The sequence below is a fragment of the Maniola hyperantus genome, chromosome 19, assembly GCF_902806685.2.
Source record: "Maniola hyperantus chromosome 19, iAphHyp1.2, whole genome shotgun sequence".
Classification (NCBI taxonomy): domain Eukaryota; kingdom Metazoa; phylum Arthropoda; class Insecta; order Lepidoptera; family Nymphalidae; genus Maniola; species Maniola hyperantus.
Window position 1 is genome coordinate 1349981 of NC_048554.1, and position 20376 is coordinate 1370356.

At 35.8% G+C, this 20376-nt stretch overlaps 1 protein-coding gene across 1 annotated transcript in view; it reads right to left on the reverse strand.

Moving 5' to 3' along the window:
- The window catches only part of LOC117991366 (Ig-like and fibronectin type-III domain-containing protein 2), a 174822-nt gene that overhangs the window by 58097 nt on the left and 96349 nt on the right, over positions 1-20376 (reverse strand). The window contains exons 4-5 of the mRNA XM_069505007.1: positions 13664-13728; positions 3967-4033 (exon numbers count right to left, since the gene is read on the reverse strand). Coding sequence (XP_069361108.1) covers positions 3967-4033 — 67 coding nt within the window. The 5' untranslated portion in view covers positions 13664-13728. The remainder of the gene's footprint in view (positions 1-3966; positions 4034-13663; positions 13729-20376) is intronic.

The following is a 20376-nucleotide window of genomic DNA, read 5'->3' on the forward strand; positions in this document are numbered from 1 at the left end:
GCGTGCAAAACTCGGGTCAATGCCCCACCTACGACGCGGCATTGACTCCGAATGGCCTACTTCCGGAACATTCGTTAACCTCTAGCGTCAGTCAAATGTTTTATTTGCAATATATATTATCGTGAAATTTATGCGTGTTTCGACGATGCGATATTTAACTTACGGGGGTGGCGACTCAACCCCCAAAAAAATTAGAGAAAAAAAAAACGTGAAATTTTACAAAATATAGGCATTTTTTTGCATTTTTTGTGGTATCATATCACTGATCATCAGTGCTACCTGTCTTCGTTTTTGCTAGCGTTCTGGTTACACTCTGTATATAGGCGAATCAAACATTTACAATCTCGGTGAGCCACCAGACTATTTAATAAAAGTGACATTGACCATAAACAATTTTCTAAATTTCCTTTGCCTCTATCGGGAATCGAATCTAAAACTTCCATCTTATAAGACCACAGCGCTTACCACTGCCCCAAGGAGATCGTCAGGAAGGATGATTTTGGGAAGAGGCTATTTCAGATAGCCTAGATATTTAAAAATATCTATGTTGGTATAGCCAAAAGCTTTCGTTTACAAATTAAAGTGAAGACTTTATACTTTTCAAGTTTCAAAGTAATTAAGGCTAGACGTTTCGAGGGATCAAAGGTTAATTAATTATAGTCTATAATAGCTTTATTATATACTAGCGGCAAGTCTTCATTAATCACCGAGTTTAAAATTCATACTTCCAGACTTTAAAGTACTCAAATATTGTTTTAATTGTTCAATATTGAAAGTTTTCTCAGTGTAGGGGTTAGCAACTGTTAATCGAAGCTGACGAGGTCCTGGGTTCGATTCCCGGGTCAGGCCAAAAATAGTTTGACGTTTGATTATACAAATTTCAAACATCTATTTCACGATGTTTTCCTTCACTGTTAAAACAAGTGATATTTTAATTACTTAAAAACGCACATAACTCCGAAAATTTAGAGGTGCGTGCGTGCGTGTCCGGGATCGAACCCCCGACCTCGGATTGGAAGGCGGACGTCCTAACCACTAGGCTACCACAGCTTTTTATTTGTAATACTTCACATTATAAACTTCTCTACTGTCACCTCCACTGAAACTGTTTAATTTAGACCACATTATATAACACGAATACGCGAATACGACCTCTATTCCTTTGCAGTTAAGGGTAATAATAGCTTGGTATGGCTTCAAAGGGTGAAGAAGATTAATTTTACTATAATACGAAAGCTCACAAGCGTTCATAGCCCAAGACCTTGTAGAAAATTTTGAAGAGTTGTTAACTTTGATAAAAGCCAAAAGACTATACATTTTTAAGGCGTTTTAGGAGAATAAGATACGCTTCAGAGAAAAAGTAACCCTTATAGGACACTTCGTTGTTTGTCAAGACACGTCAAGGGAATTAAACACTATAGGATATTAATTCCCGTTTATATTTTTCAACTTTATTTTTAGCTGGGGCTTTATCACTTTACAATTATATCGCTCCCATAAACAAATCAATTTATATCAAAACTTAATCACTAATAATTAAAGACACTATTTACATAAATTGAACCAAAATTACATATCCCGTTGACCAAGAATCATGAAAGACAGGTAGATTTAATGTCTTATAGCAAAATGGACAATGAGAACATTCGTATAGTTAACGATGCAAATTTTTTGGGAATAACATTAGATAGTGGCTGCGGTTGGAAGCTGTGCATATCGGAGGTATGCTCTAAAATAAATAGTTTTGTATACCCTCTTCGAAAATTATCAAAAAGTAGAGTAGAGAAGCAGCCATAACTGCTTACTATGGATACATATACTCCATAATAAAGTATGCCATCATGTTCTGGGGAAATTCGACAGATAAAAATAATATATTCAAAATGCAGAAAAGATGCATAAGAGCAATCATAGGGCTTAAACCATGGGAGAGCTGCAAACCTTTTTTCAAGCATCTGGGTATATTGCCGTTACCGAGTTTATGTATATTAGAATGCGTCTTATTTGTCAAGAAACATTAAAATATATTTAATAGACATCCTGTGGTCACAAAAAACCTTAGAAATATACAATGTAAGTTAGACCTTCCTGCCCCAAGATGTGCATTATATAAAAATAACGTAGGTATGTTATATGGCTATTTATCTATACAACAGGCTTCCGGAAAATATAAGACTATTAAATTACACTAATTTTAAACAAAAAGTTGTAAAGATACTGAAACAAAAAAATTACTACTGTGTTACAGAATACATAAATGATAAAAATTTTAAACAACAAAATGGTTAAAGTTAGTATAAGTAAAGATTAAAGTATGTAAATATTAAAGTAATAGTTAAAATTAATTTAAAACTAATGTTAGCTTATAGATTAGATGTATAATAATTATAATAATATAGTTGATTGTTAGCGCAACCTATGTCGACGTAATTGTAGAGTTTTATAGTTTTAAGGCTAAAATTTGTACGCCTCACATAGGCATGAAATAGAGTGACATAAAAATTGTACCAACACCTTACATATACCTATTTCAACAAATAAATAGATTTTGATTTTGATTATGATTTTTGAAAAATAAAGGGAAAATCCGAAACCCGCAAATTTCTGGCAACATCACAAAAAAATGAACAAATGTTATTTCTTGTATAATGCTACGGAACCCTTCGTGTGCAAAACCGACTTGACCGGTCTTTTATTAATCTGATTATTTCAGTTTTTATCGATTCCCTCCTCATAATTTTCCACGGGCTCTCAGGCTATTTAGGTACTACTAGGAACTAATTCGACGTGCTTAGTGTAGTATATTTTGCACGTAAATTTCACTCATGTGCAATACCGACACGTTGTAAAAGCAATTAAGAGTTAACGGTCATTCGATTTTAGAGATTTGTTTCATTAGTTTATTTATTAGATGCAAGCTTTTATGTGGTTTCCCACGAACATTATTTTACTAGTCGGTAATATCTTTCTTTATGTCATATATAAAATGATATAAAATAATATATAATATCTTTCTTTATAAATAAAAAAGGGGATGAAAGTTTGTATGAAAGTCCGTCATTTTTAGAGTTATTTTCATAAAAATTGATATTTGGGTTTTCGGTTCCAAAAGAAAAATACGTAGGTAATTTCAGGAATTTTGAAAACTCTGAAAATCCCACGCCAGTTAGTGGTCAAGACGTTCGCTTCCTATTCGGGCGGTCGGGGGTTCGATCCCGGGTACACACTTTTAACTTTTCGGGGTTAAGTGAGTTTTAAGGTTTTAAGCAATTAAATATCATATTTGATGTAGATAACGAGTACCATACCACGATTAATTTGGTGTTTTTATTTGTCGTCGATTGATGTGGTCGCGACGGGACTGCGGTGCTGCGAGAGATGAAGTTTGAGCTGTCAAGGGCAGTAGCGAACTACCCTCTTTCTTGTTCTTTTCGTTAAATCACGAAATACGCTTAAGATCATTAAATATCACTTGCATTAACAGGTAAACATCATGAGGAAACTTGCATGCTTGAGAATTCTCCGTAACGTTCTCAAAGATATGTGAAATCTGCCAATCCGCACTTGACCAGCGTGGTGGATTATGACCAAACCATTCTCATTCTGAGAGACCCGTTCTCAGTAATGAGCCGGCGATGGCTTGATGTTATGATGATGATAAGTAAGTATCTAATAATTGGCTTACATACAGCGATCAGGGTTTACGGGGTGATTTGGTTTACTCAGTATTCAACACTTTGACATTGGTTAGTTATACATTGCTCTTTCACTGAGTGATATTAATATAATTTTTCGTAGAAAGTCTTCAATGGATGCTGATCATAAAACATTACTACCTATCATTTGACATTGGTTAGTTATACATTGCTCCTTCACTGAGTGATATTAAAATAATTTTTCGTAGAAAGTCTCCAATGGACGCTGATCATGGAACGTTACTACGTAATGATAAAATAGGTGTCTAACCTTCGGTAGCAGCTAATGTGACAGCAATCAGCGACACCAGCGTTATGCATAACGGCAGCGCCCTCATCTGAAACAAACAAAATAAATTAATTTGAAAACCAAAATTTAATTATTTTTTTTAATGTATATAACGGGTACGATTAATTTACCGGACAGCTCGTGAAGTTCCAGCGAAAAGACCAAGAAAGAGGGTAGTTCGCTACTGCCCTTGACAGCTCAAACTTTATCTCTCGCAGCACCGCAGTCCCGCCGCGACCACGACCCGTGCAATTGGGTTGAAATATCGACAAATAAAAACAAAATTAATCGTGGTACCCGTTATATACATTAAAATATGTCGTTAAACCACGAAATAAGCTTTAAATCATTAGTTTAAAATTAAATTAGTTTACTATATTTATATTTATAAACTCAGTATTTTTTGTTCTTTCATTTGACATCTCACCCGATACAATAGAAAAAAGATTAAACCAGCCACGAAAGTGATGTATGTTCACTCAGTACTGAAGCGACTGTTAATGCCATTTAGTACCTACACTTTGCAGCTATCGTAAAACCATACTACGTTTAGGTACATACAGTGGCGTGCAGGTCATAGAGGCATAAATGCACTGCTTACCCCAGTTGTAATTTAGTTCAATGCATATTTTCCATTATGACCTGCATGTAAACAGGTTCCTACCTAACTAATGCCTACCCTGGCTTCGAACACTGTGCACGCCACTGGGTACATACATACATACATATGCAGCTAACATAAAAATCTAAAGCAGCTAAGTCAAGCTACGTAGGTACTAAGCTAAGTTTAAAAGTGGTAAAGAAAGGAACTTTTCTTTCTGACGGCATTTTCTAGAGTTTAATTCTCGTAGATGGCGTCACGGGCGTATAATTACATCCGCCATCTTTACGTTTGAAGGAGGTTTAATAGTTTAACTATTTTTGAACTTGAGGGAAATAGGTTATGTGTAAGGGCGCATTCCCACTGTGTCGTAACGATAAATACTTGTGCTGTTTACAGCACTATGGCTTGTATTATATAACTATATAGGACGGTACGACTAACTGTCGTCTCTTTTGTAACAACAACACAACGATAAATTACGGTGACGACATAGTGGGAACGCGCCGTAAGGGTATAAGGGCTAGCGCGCACCACGGCGGTGCGGTGAGTTGCGGTGCGTTTTAAAATCTGTAAATTTGAATGCAAGTGTACCAAAATCCGGTGCGGAATTAATTCCGCAGTGCGCGCGCTTCCATAAAGTTGTATAGTTCACAGATTTTGCGGGAAAAACGTAACGGGAAATTTACAAAAATGGTAAATTAAAACTACCTGACTATTCATAAGAACTTGTAAAAAGTTTACATGAATAAAAAAACATTCTATTCTATTCTATTCTATTCTATAGAGGTATTGAGGTAGTGCGCGCGAACTCTAAGTATGTTGCTAAGTTCAGTCCTGAAGGAACTGATTCTTACTGGTTCTCGCAAAACTAGAGATAAGTTTATTTGTGAAAAACAAAACCGCCCAAGTGCGAGTCAGGCTCGCGCAACGAGGGATCCGTACTACAGTCGTATTTTTCAACATTTTGCACGATAATTCAAAAACTATGATGCATAAAAATAAATAAAAATCTGTTTTAGAATGCACAAGTAACTTCCATCTGACTAACTCGTGTAGGAAAAACGCTTTATTTTTCAATTGGATAAAATTAAGCAGAGCATTTAATGATAAATAAAATTGAATAGAGCCTTTGAAGAGGGAAAGACCCAATAAAATAATACACCGCCCACTGAAGGCGTTGAAACTGGAAACAATTAAACTTTCTAATTGATACAGATATTAATTGTCTTCCCAATTGACATTGTTACATTTAGACCCAAAACTTCGCCCAATTCGCTCAATTACAATGATTGAAACGTGTCTTAGGAATTTTACGCCCGATGGCTACCTATCTTTCCTCAAAGGACGACTTTATCATACTTAAAAACTATAAGGGTTCCTTGCTTACTACGGAACCCTAAAAAGAAAGTCACTACCCATATTATAAATGCAAGTGTGTTTGTTTGTTGGTTTATCCTTCAATCACGCCGCAACGGAGCAACCGATTGAGCTGATTATTTACATGAATATAGTTGAAGACCTGGAGGGTAACATTATGCTACTTTTTATTCCGGAAAATTAAAGAGATCCCAGGGGGTTTTTGAAAATCTAAATCCACGCAGACGAAGTCGTGGGCATCAGCTAGTATTTTTAGCCTATGTCCTTTCCCGGAGCTACATCTTTACCAAATTTTGTCAAAATCGGTTAAACCGACGGACAGACAGACAGACACACTTTCGCATTTATAATATTAGTATGGATTTACTCAATGCTCATTGCTCAAGTTTTATAATACAACTAACTTAGCTTATACTCGCGACTTCGTCCGCGTGGACTACACAAATTTCAAACCCCTATTTCACCCCCTTAGGCGTTGTATTTCAAAAAATCCTTTCTTAGCGGATGCCTACGTCATAATAGCTATCAGCATGCCAAATTTCAGCCCAATCCGTCTAGTAGTTTGAGCTGTGCGTTGAAAGATCAGTCAGCCAGTCAGTCACCTTTACCTTTTTATAAGTCCCGCAAATTGCTATTGCGCCGGACCCATGTCTCATTAACATCGAAATGAAACGTCAGCCGAAATAAAAATATACCATCAGCTCGAAACTTCAGTCTAGAGCTGACGTCACTAAAATAGCGGCCACGCGTATTAGCAATATGCGGGACCTATACAACTACAAGTTAAAACTGTTCAACAACAAAAACAAAAAGTAAACACCCGAATCAATGCAACACTTGAATTTATTGCGAGTTGGGGCCACCATTAAATATTCGTTGCAGCATTTCCAAATATAGCGTGATTCGTGGATATTAATTGTACAAACCGCAGCTTGTAGCGATCACATACTGCTGCGGTGCCGCTGCGCGACGCTTAACAATGTAATAAAGTCAAAGTCAAAGTCAAATGATTTATTCAAAATAGGTAATAAATTACTCTTATTGATAATAACATTCATATATTGGAATAGAATAGGTACAAAATACGGGGTGTAACTAGCACGCTAGCAAAAACGAAGACAGGTGACAATACTGATGATTACTGATGATATCACAAAAAAACCGGCCAAGTGCGAGTCAGGCTCGCGCAATGAGGGTTCCGTACTACAGTCGTATTTTTTCGACATTTTGCACGATAATTCAAAAACTATGATGCATAAAAATAAATAAAAATCTGTTTTAGAATGTACAGGTAAAGACCTTTCATATGATACCCCACTTGATATAGTCACTCACTTCGAAAGTTGAAAATACTAATTATTAGTTCATGACCACAATTTAATTTTGTTTTGTGTGATCTAACCCTAAATTCACGGTTTTCAGATTTTTCCCCAAATGTCAGCTATAAGATGTACCTACCTGCCAAATTTCATGATTCTAAATAAAGATCCTAAAATACGATTTTCTTTATTTTTAACCAAAAGGCGAAATGTCAATTTTCATACAAAATTTCATCCCCTACTTAGCTTCCTTAAAAATGGAATTTCCGAAAATCTTGAGCGTCTAAATTATAAAAGAACCTACTGTCTAACTCCAATGGATTAGGCTGTGCGTTGATAGATCAGTCAGTCAGTCAGAACAAGTCTATTTATATGTAGTATGTACAAGTAGATTTAAAAATAAAAGTGTGTTAGTAGATATCTGTATTTGTCTTTTTATAATATAATTAATCATAATATGTGTATAAATTTGTGTAGGTATGTGTTGCGCATAAAAATCATATTGTGTATAAATTTGTGTACATAATAAAAATTGTTTCAACAAAAACGACAAAAATAATAGGCTGAATGTTATTTAAAAACTAGAGCCAGTATCAAACGCTCTTGTTTTTGAACAAACTAAAAATATTTAAAAAAATCTACATTTAAAATATTTACTCGATAGGTTTTTCAGTTATTTCGCCCGTTCTTTGTTCGGCGCACGTCATTCTGGCTTTTGTGTTAAATTATTCACGTCACCGGAAAGTATTCGAGGGAAGGCTGGCTGTACTTTCAATGGGAAGTGTTTTTAATTGCTGTTCTGTGTGCGGCCGCAAATTGGTACACAAGTAAAGATATTTTTTTTTAATTAGTCCCTTTTATTAGCTGCCAACGTTTGTGAAAAAAAGAATTGGGTTGAATACCAGAGGTGTTAGTATAATATTTTTAAAGTGAAAACTTTTTTAGGCGCGTATTGTGATTTTGGAATGGGTAAAATCTTCAAGGTCGCGTCACCGCGGAGTGCCGTTAGATGTCAAAAGCACCGAGGGTTCCGTACTACAGTGGTATTTTTTCGACATCTTGCACAATAAAGCATAAAAATAAATAAAAATCTGTTTTTGAATGTACAGGTAAAGCCCTTTCATATGATACTCCTTCATATATAGTTATCTTAATTTCTTTGAAAGTTGAAAATACTAATAATTAGTTCATGACCACAATTTTTTTATGTGATGTAACCACAAATTTACGGTTTTCAGATTTATGATTTATGATTTCTAAATTTCATGATTCTAGGTCAACAGGAAGTACCCTGTAGGTTTCTTGACAGACCAACAGGCAGACAAACAGACAGACAGACAGACAGACCGACAGACAGACAACAAAGTGATCCTATATAAGGGTTCCGTTTTTCCTTTTGAGGTACGGAACCCTAAAAAAACCCTTAAATGATGTTACTTGCTGCTACGGAACCCTTCATGGGCAATTCCGACTCGCACTTGGCCAGTTTTTTTATTAAAGCTTTTAGGCTCAACCTTTGTCTTAACTTTGTTTTGTATGGGACTGTCCTAATATTGTTATCAACTTATTAAACGTGGCATACTCTAGAGTTCGCTAGTAAATTATTCACATCACCGGAAAGTGTCTGAGTGAAGGCAGTATGTATCGGGGAGGCTGTATCGGAAGAGTTTTAATTATTGGTTAACTGGGCCACCTCAAAGTTGTAAGACCCATTTTCCTAGTCTTTCATATTTAAAAGCTCTTGCGGGTCGGGAGAATAAGTTGCGAAAGAGCATGCAATTTTTTGGGGTACACCTTATTTTTTTAGGGTTCCGTACCTCAAAAGGAAAAACGGAACCCTTATAGGACCACTTTGTTGTCTGTCTGTCTGTCTGTTTGTCAAGAAACCTACAGGGTACTTCCCGTTGACCTAGAATCATGAAATTTGGCAGGTAGGTAGATCTTATAGCTGATATTTGGGGAAAAATCTGAAAACCGTGAATTTGTGGTTACATCACACAAAAAAAATTAAATTGTGGTCATGAACTAATAATTAGTATTTTCAATTTTCTAAGTAAGATTACTATATCAAGTGGGGTATCATATGAAAGGTCTTCACCTGTGCATTCTAAAACAGATTGTTATTTATTTTTATGTAACACAGTTTTTGAATTATCCTGCAAAATGTCAAAAAAATACGACTGTAGTACGGAACCCTCATTGCGCGAGCCTAACTCGCACTTGGCCGGTTTTTATTTTAAAAGGTTGATGAAACTATCTTTTGAATGGTTTGTCTTATCCAGCAATTCTTTTGCTTGAGGTAAGTGAAGGAAGCATCGATATAACCAACTCTTAGGGATAACATATTATGATGTATGGTATAATTTAAGAAATAAGTAATCGTTTTTCTTTCTTTTTATCTTTGTATGAAAAAAAAGTAGTATGGATGACGTATCTACAAGGTGATTACGTACGAGTATCTAGTCACAAACATGGTATACTTTATCCAAGAATTCGCTAGTAAATTATTCACATCACCGGGAAGTGTCTGGAGGCAATACCAGGGAAGTGGGAGCTATATCGAGAGCGTTTTAATTATTGTTTAACTGGGCCGCCGCAAAATTGCAAGACCCATTTTCCTTGTTTATCAAGTCTTTGTGTTATATTTAAAGGCTTTTTCAGGCTTGTGGTTAAATAGAAAAATAGCATAAGTACAATATTTTGAGTTGAACCTTCAATAACTTTTTGCTATATAAATTTACAACTAGATAGTGAGGTCAATTGATTAAATAACTTTGTTCAATGTCATAATTTTCATAGAGTTTTACATAAACTTCAAGGAAATTTCTAAATAATTTTAAATATGTCATATCAAAAATTGCGGACCAGCAGGAATCGAACCCGCGTCTCCTGTGATCGCGCCCGGCACGGGTCGTGGTCACGACTGGACTGCAGTGCTGCGAGAGATAAAGTTCGAGCTGTTATGTACCCGTTTTCTACATTAAAATAAGTCGTCAAACCACGCAAATCGCAATAAGCTTAAAATCATCAAAAGTTTATTCGATAAGAGATGTTTGTATTTTCTTGACTTCGTTAAGATAAGTAGCAAAAATTCTCCCATATAATATGCTAAGCCCATAATAATGACCGACTCTGCTAACGCACAATAGGTATACCACAAGCATTGTGCGTTTATTTAGCACTCTTTTCAGGTGATGGAACTTACCCAGTACAGACCTTAACTTATTGCAAACTAAACTTACATGCCCCTTCCAATTAAAATGTTTATCTATTAATAACCCTAAATATTTATATTTTCCTACAAACTCTAACTTTTGGCAACTACACGCGTTCTTATTTCTATGCAGACAGTCATAGATATGTCCATGAAATAACTTTGTTCACGTATGATGACCGCGCGTTTAGCCGGCTGATAACGAAGCGAATTTATTGCCATCGCGATTGTATAAATAATTCAGTGTATGTGGGAAAATCGCAGTGAAATATGTTTCTAACCTCATGTGCACATTGAAATACAGTGAAATAATGAATGGGTCGTGTTTATAACACCAACAAATTAACTAAATTGAGAGCTTAAAAAACTTTAATAGGTTGGCGACTAATTCTCAGCATCTAAAAAACAAAAATATAGGAACCTAATAATATCACTGTAAGTATAATATTATCTCATCGTCTAAACATATAAAAGGAAAAGGTGACTGACTGACTGATCTATCAACGCAGAGATCAAACTACTGGACGGATCGGGCTGAAATTTGGCATGCAGATAGCTATTATGACGTAGGCATCCGCTAAGAAAGATTTTTTGAAAAGTCAACCCCTAAGGGGGTGAAATAGGGGTTCGAAATTTGTGTAGTCCACGCGGACGAAGTCGCGAGCATAAGCTAGTATCTTATAAAAATAAAAATAAATCGCCGAAATGTATGTACATACGCGCATTATTTTCGAACGATTGCAACAAATTGGTGAATTCTGTTTTGTTGTGTTTATAATAATTGTCACGATAAGGCATGTAGGGATGATTTTTTTTGGAAAATCCACGGGAAAAGACAGTTCCCGCGGGACGCGGGGGAAGTCGCGGGCAACTGCTACTTTTATATAATTTTCTGCCATCGAGAATAAACTACGGGTGGAAAATTAATAGTTTTATTATTACGCCGTTTCTGTATTTTTATGGAGCTTTAACTGCTTATTCAATTTCCGTGTCGCAAAATTTAAAATCCTGTAAATTTTTTTAAATAAAAAAATTGAAGTCACTGTTTAAGTTTTTAGTCGTCGGAAAATAAATCCCCGTGGTGAATAGTTACAATGATATTTTTCCTTCACTTTTTCTCTTTGACCTACTGAAACCACACACAGCTGTGTATCAAAGGGCCCATAATCCATATGGACGCGGTCTAAGGGCAAATAAACGAAATTACTGGGGTCGCGTAGTTTTAAGGCGAGCGTTTGCTCGTGACGGATTTATTTGGTCGGATTGTTTTTCCTTATTATGTACGGTACGGGGATAATGGGTTTTCTTTGCTCCCAATCTGAACCGTATAAATAAGTTATTTTTTTCGCTTTTGGATGGGTTTCCCACTTCCTGAACCAAAAACTGTCAGTTTTAAATCCCTGTTTTTTTATATTTCAAAGCTATCTGCAATCAGTCATTTGTCTGATTTGTGGTTTGTCCTTCAATCACGTCGCAACGGTGTAACGACGTGATTTTTGCATGGGTATAGATAAAGACCGAGAGATTGAAACAAGAGTGACAAACGCATGGAGAAAATACTGGTCATTCAAAGAGATTATGAAGAACAGCCAATACCCTATGTCTTCAAAAAGAAAACTCTTTAACTTATGCATTCTTCCTACCCTGACTTACGGATGCCAAACATGGGCGCTGACTCAGAAAACCCTTCAAAAAATTAGGACTTGCCAAAGAGGCATGGAACGCAGCATGTTGGGCTTCACCAGAAAGGACAGGAAGACATGCAAAGATCTAAGACGAATCACCAAACTCGAAGATGTAGTCATCCAAACCAATATACTGAAATGGAGATGGACTGGACACATGCTTTGAGAGAAGTCAAAGAAGTGGACCAAAGCTATAACAGAATGGGAAGTTAGGGATGGCTCAAAGCAGAATAGGGGTAGACAAAGGAAGCACTGGGTAGACGATATAAAGCAGACAGCGGGGTCACTATGGACAAGAGAAGCACAAAACAGACTCATATGGAAAAACCTGGAGTAGACCTATGCGTCAGAAGACGCGCTGATCGCAAAGGAACTAAAGTGCGAGATTTAAATTATGTAATTGTTAAATGTAAATTCAGCAATAAAGGCTTTATTTATTTTAGTTAGTACTCGTAGTTTAATTAGTGTAATTGGGCTTTATTATTTATTTATTTATTTATTTAATTTTAGATAAAGACCTGGAGAGTGACATAGGCTACTTTTTATTCCGGAAAATCAAAGGGTTCCCACGGGATTCTTAATAATAGAATAGAATAGAATAGAATAGAATGTTTTTTTATTCATGTAAACTTTTTAAAAGTGCTTATGAATAGCCAGGTAGTTTTAATTTACCACTGGTTCGGAATGCCGTTCCTACCGAGAAGAACCAGCAAGAAACTCGGCGGTTGCTCTTTTTAATTTTTCAATTTACAATGTTATTATACCGTACTGTACAAGCCATTGCAGCCCCGTGCATTGCTGGAGCGAGTCAAATCCAAGCTTTTTTATCGTTTACATAGTCTGCGACTGTATAATATGCTTTTTTTAGGAGCATACTTTTAACACATTTTTTAAACTTGTGTAAAGGCAAGTCTAAAATTGCTTGTGGAATTTTATTATAAAATATTACACTCATTCCCACAAATGACTTTCCCACCTTCCAGAGGCGGAGCGCAGGAGTAGCTAGCTTATTTTTGTTTCTAGTTTGCCTATCATGGAGATCACTGATTTTTTTTTTTTGTAACTGTGAATGTTTTGTCGTACAAAAATATATTGTAAATATATTGGGAAGCTACTGTAAGAATACCTATTTCCTTAAATATCTCTCGTAGGGAATCGCGCGGTTTTAAATTATAAATTGCACGTATTGCCATTTTTTGTAATACGAATATTTTCCCAATATCTGCCGCTTTACCCCACAGCAAGACTCCGTAAGACATAATACTGTGGAAATAGGCAAAATACACAATTTTTGCAGTTTCCACGTCAGTTACCTGTCGAATAAAACCTAATTCCACGCTGACGAAGTTGCCGGCATCAGCTAGTTTATAATAAGGGTACTTACTGATCTAGTTTTAAAGTTAGCTATAGTAGTGTCATAATATAAGTTAGACTAATACTGATACTCACAACGTAGATAATTTATAGCTGCGGATATTACCTTTGGTGTTAGGGGCTTACACCCGCTCCGTCGGCAGCGCCTTGCGTCCTGCGAGCATGCGAGACCTGCAACAAGGAAATGTGTTATTAATAACATGCTCTCAACTCTCAGCTTACTCTTATTTATTTACTTTATCATACGAAAATCATATGCGGAAGTCTCTGGGAACACATCGCATAATTATTATCCCAAGAAAACTCCCTACCGTTAAGTGAATAATGGAAAATGATGAAAATTCTTACAATGATTTATAGCTAGAGTACGCGGCAGAAACACACTTCGGATTTGTATAGCGTTGTCTCTGTCACTCATACTTATATGACGTTTTGTCGGTCTCAACGACAGAGACATAATGCCCTACAAATCTATCTCCTTATAAAATTGCAATTCAATGTGCATTATTTTCTGCTGCGTTAAGTACGTTACTCCCGAGTGTATAGGCTATAAATTTTATTATATCGCGCGGACAAAGTTGCGGGAAAAAGCTAGTCGTTTATATTTATTTACATTATGGACAACACTCAGGCTTGCAGGTTTCCTCACGATGTATTCATTCACCGTTAAAGCAAGTGATATTTAATTCCTTAAAACGCACATAACTCCGAAAAGTTAGAGGTGCGTGCCCAGTATCGAATCCCCAAGGTCCGATTAGAAGGCGGACGTCCTAACTACTTGGCTATCACAGCTTAGCTTAATATCACTCTTTCTTTATTGTTCCGTGGTTGTTTGTAGACTATAGTCGAGACTCGAGAGGCTCTACATCGTAACGTTTCAGCAAATTACGAGATCTGTTCAAACCCACCCCATGCACATAAAATACGTAATGCTCTAATGCAATTTCGTTGGAAGCATCTCACCGATATGTTTTGCGAAAGAATGTGTTTGTTTACTTGATACTCGTATGAGAGCTCCTCCAAGAATAGGGTATTTCACACCAAGCGAGAAAAAATCTAAAAATGTGTAATATTCCCACATGCAGGCAATGCACACCAATGACAAGTTACCTTTTCATACTCCTACTCATTTTAAATTGCAAATCTTTATGTACTCTTTCACTAAGAAAATTCCTTATCTTCCTATCTATATATATAAAATTCAAAGTCCTGACTGACTGACTGACTGACATATATATCAACGCACAGCCTAAACTACTGGTCCTAGAGACATGAAATTTTAAGGGTGTGTTCTTTGTAAAGGGTAGGTATCCACTAAGAAAAGATTTTTCGAAATTCCATCCCTAAGTGGGTTTAATAGGGGATGAAAGTTTGTATGAAAGTCCGTCATTTTTCAAGTTATTTGCATGAAAAATTGTATTTGGGTATACGGTCACTAATGAAGAAATACGTGTTCCAGGATTTTTCGAAATTCATCCCCCACCTCGATTTTCTAAATTCCACCCGAGCGAAGCCGGGGCGGGTCAGCTAGTAAGTTATACAATGAACCAAAAGCTTAATTTGCTAATTCGCCAGCAGGTGGACTATGGCCAAACCCTTCTCATTCTGATCAATAGTAATAATTTCAATGAGGAAGTTTCAGAGCGAACGTTCCATAAAATTTTCATAGATGGCGCTGTGTACTGCACCCACTAAAAACGAAAAATAATACCTATATCTATATGATTTAGCCAGAATGTCAGCATTTTAGTTGCCAACTATTCCAGCATGCTCTGGTACCTAGCGTGAACCATCCGGTATTGGGCCAGAGTGTCTCTGCAGTTTTCAACCAGTCTTGAGTTAACAACCTCAGAGGACAGAGCTGAAAGAGCTGCCTGGCTGTCCGTATGTTTTATTGGCGTTGTTGTTTTGCAGGATGTTTTACGTACAAATTATTATAGCGTATACCTTCGCTCGGAAATTATTTTTCGTTTTTAGTGGGTGCAGTAAACAGCGCCATCTATGAAAATTTTATGGAACGTTCGCCCTGAAACTTCCTCATTGTTTTAACGTTGAAGGAAAATATCGAGAAAATCTGCATGTCTGAGAGTTCTCCATAATGTTCTCAAAGGTGTGTGAAGTCTGCCAATCCGCACTAGATGTGGTGTACTAAAACCCTTTCATTCTGAAAAGAGACCCGTATTCAGTAGTGGGCCGGCCGTAGGGTTTGCTGATTATATTTTTTCACTATAGTTTTATTGTAAGTTCACAATTTCAGCATCAATTTCACCCTTTCAATAATCAATTTTCCTTCACCCTCACGTTTATTATTGCGATAGTATCGGCCCGCAGTCATCGGAGGGGTTTCGATGCTTATTTCTCGACTCTAGTATCATAAGGTCGGATGTGTACTTCCGACCAAACTCACTTTTTTACATAAAGGTAATGAGCATTTCGGGCTCTTTCTGCCAAGCTGACACCAGTATTTCTATCTCTTTTCGTTGCAAAGATAAATACATGCATAATGTCGTATCTGAACACATTCTAAAAATTTGGAGAACCATAATTATATTTTTTGACTTGCGTATGTATGCACCAAAGCAATGGAGAAAAATGATAGATGTATTTTGAGTTCGACCATTATGCTACGAAATAAGTTTATTTGTAATACTAGCTGGTACTGCAGGTACGCACTTCTGCTTCTAAAATATGTAATAATTTTGTTAGGTAAAATCACAACAGATGTTATGCTTCGAATTTTTTGTATTAATATTTGGACTGTGAATCATTTAAGACTTTTTGCCATGTAATATAAATAATTTTGCAATAAAATTCATGGAAGTAAGTTGAAATAAAGCTTTTTGTTTGTGACTACATTAAAGTTGATGTGATTAATAGGTAAGAGATCCATCCTATTTCACCAAAATTTTGAACTAAACTGCGGGAAAAAAGTAAAGAGCCAGAATAAAGCTGAAGACATTTTGAAAATGTAGACTAGAAAATCTTTTAGGACCACGAAAATCACACCATGGAAATCTAAACATATATTATAATAATACCCCACTAAGCAAAAAACCGTGCATTTATGGTGTTTTTTATGATTCATAGTTCAAATCATCAGTTCAAAAATTTATTGCCCTAGTTTTTAAGGTAGCCTTAAAAAATTAGAGTACCTAATCAATTTTTTTCTTCTTTACCCGTCTTATAATCGACCGAATTTGATATTAATCGAGAGCAGAAATTATAAGGCACCTACAATATGTGATGATAGTGATTCTAACGAAACATACCTAATTATAGGAAGCTTTAGATTATGTTAATTTAAATATAAATATAGTATAAATTAATTTATTAATTAAACAACTAATAAAAGTGAAAGTAAAAAAATAAAAAACTTAACTAAAACACGAAAGAAACAGTTTAAAAAAGTATCTGTTAAAAAGAACAGTCGAAACCGAAGCAATGGAGTTTTCAAGAAAGCAGAAAGTATTTTTTTTATTACAAAAGTGGCAATGCCGGATTTGACTAACAGTAAATCCTTATACCTGCGTAGTTTCTGCACCTTAAAAACGATTCATGATGCTACCAGCAGTGTTGCTACTTTAATGTGGTCTGAAAACATCAGCTGCAGCGGAAGGAATAAAACAGTATCTTGTCTTATTTCATTAATCTACTAGAGAAGAAACAAAGTATTCTCGAAATTGTTGAAGAATTGACTTTGTGGTCTGATAATTGTTCAGACCACAAAATCGGAGCATGATAATCGTTATGGCTTACTTATGATTATTATAAGGATTACCACACTAAAAGATGATAAATCACAAGCTTTATGCTAAAATGCAACATGTACCTACGTGGAGTAAGATGTAATCCATGCACAAATAGAAAAAAGGGAACAGCTGAAAACAATGCAGATTACTAAACTAAGAGATTGGTCACAGTTTACAAGAACATGCGAAGGAACAAAACTTTTTGATAAGTTTGATTTGGCACTACAACATATTTTTAAAGACCACATCCCTTTACAAAGGTGATATATCAGGACCGTTTGTTATATCAAAAAAAAATAAGAACGGCGGGGATTTTCAGATTTCGGAATATATTACCTGGCTGCAACTAACGCAATAATGTTGGGTGTTATTATTTTATAAAAACTACTTTAAAGAAGACTTTTTTGTATTTCATTAGTATGTTATAGGTACATATAAACTTAAAATTCTTCCCCGCTTTCGCCCAATATACGACATAATGAGAAACCATTATCCACGGTAAAATACAACCAACTTTTGCAGTAGGTACCTGCTGACCTCCATTCTTACTTTACGTACCTAATCATTATAAGGAAAATTAGGCTATGTTGGCATGTTTTAGATTTCTATATTGATGTAACCGTCATGTATGCAATTCCACAAAAAATGTTTGGCCCACTGTAGGTTTCTAATTACTTTGTAAATTTTTTTTCCAATTTTTGGCCGTTGTTTTTAATTAATGGGCTTTTTTTGTGAATTTGTAAATGTTATTTTCATTCATTTAGAAGTCACAAGGTTTACACGGATGCAATGGTCAGACTATCGGGCGAATGCAATTATTATGTTTCAGATCTAACTAATCAGTTTCAGAAAAATCAGATAGGTACATTATTGCTATCTCACAAAACTCCTAAATGATTTTTGTGAGATAACTACTGTGATCTTTTGTCCGAATATTGCTTATGTATAATCAGTTAAGACGTATTATGAAATATTAAGTAATAGATCCGACTTTTATTTCAAATTTGTAATAGTAAAAATTGCAGCCATAAAGTCGGTTTACAACTTATGCACACAATTTTTTAGCACAGTTACGAATATTACCAGCATAAAGTCGCATATCGTCCATTTTGAAGAAATTGTGAGTTTATATTTTATTTATTAATGATAAAGTATTTCTAGTAATGGTTAATGATAGGTACAGTTAAGTGTTAAATATTACAAAAACAACTGAAATTGTATCTCTAGTAGTTTAGAAATTATGACCCGATTTCCCTAGCATTTTTGTTTTGGCTCTCCTGAAAAGTAGCAAAAATCCACATCCGACCTTATGATACTAGAGTCGAGATTTATTTCTATTGCTTTATTGCTGTAGTGCCCATTTTACCATTTCATCAATCAATAACCTCACATTTGGTACCGCTTATATACTATGCGATATAATTCTCTTGTGGTTTTTTCCTGATACAATTTTGTATATCAAATGGTAGCAAATAGTAGTGAGAAATCGTTTTTTTTTTGCTATCCGTATGTAAAACGTCTAGTCCTGACTGACTGACAGATCTATCACCGCACAGCGTAAACAGGGGTTAGAAATACTAGCTCGCTAAGAAAATATTTTTGGATATTTCACCGCTAAGTGAAAGTCCGTCATTTTTGAAGTTCACAATTTCAGTGCCAATTTTACCCTTTCAATAAATCAGTTTTCCTTCATCCTAACGTTTGTTATCGCGATAGTATCGGCCCACGGTCACCGGAGGGGTTCCGATGCCTATTTATTTCTATTGCTTTATTGCTGTAGTGCCCATTTTGCCTTTTCAACAATCAATAACCCCACGGTCGGTACCGCTAATATACCATGCGATATAATTCTCTTGTGGTTTTTCCTGATACAATTTTGTATATCAAATGGTAGCAAATAGTAGTAAGAAATCCTTTTTTTTTGCTATCCGTATGTAAAAAGACTAGTCCTGACTGACTGACAGATCTATCACCGCACAGCGTAAACAGGGGTTAGAAATACTAGCTCGCTAAGAAAATATTTTTGGATATTTCACCGCTAAGTGAAAGTCCGTCATTTTTGAAGTTCACAATTTCAGTGCCAATTTTACCCTTTCAATAAATAATCAGTTTTCCTTCACAATAACGTTTGTTATCGCGATAGTATCGGCCCTCGGTCACCGGAGGGGTTCCGATGCCTATTTATGTCTATTGCTTTATTGCTGTAGTGCCCATTTTGCCTTTTCAACAATCAATAACCCCATAGTCGGTACCGCTAATATACCATGCGATATAATTCTCTTGTGGTTTTTTCGTGATACAATTTTGTATATCAAATGGTAGCAAATAGTAGTAAGAAAGCCTTTGTTATTTTGTTATGCCTATGTAAAAAGAGTTGTGCTGACTGACTGACTGATCTATCACCGCACAGCGTAAACCACTGGGGTCAGAAACATTAGCTCACTAAGCGCTCACTAAGAAAGGGTTTTTGAATATTTCACCGCTAAGTGGAAAGTTCGTCATTTTTGAAGTTCATAATTTCTTATATTATATAAAATATCTAAATATATAAAAGGAAAAGGTGACTGACCGACTGACTGGTCTACCAACGCACAGCTAAACCTACTGAACGGATCGGGCTGAAATTTGGCATGCAACGTAGCTATTATGACGTAGGCATCCGCTAAGAAAGCTTTTTGAAAATTCAACCCCTAAGTGGGTGAAATAGGGCTTAGAAATTTGTGTACTCCACGCGTACGAAGTCGCGAGCATAAGCTAGTTTTATAAAATTAACAGAAAATGCCTGCTGTCGAAAATGAAATCAGCCTTTAAAATTAGTAAAAAAAAGTGTTATTTCGTGTACGATGGTACGGAACCATTCGTGTGCGAGTCCGACTCGCATTTGACTGATTTTTGCAGAGAAAATACCTACCTCCAATTCACACTCCACTAAGCATTACATTACATCCATAGACACACCAATACAAAAGTTTTACGAACGTGCGGCTTTGTTTCCAACTAGTTCCCCGAAGACACTAGAGAGAGAGCCAGCGCGTGCCAGACCTTCGTTATTTTATAAAAGCTGAAATCA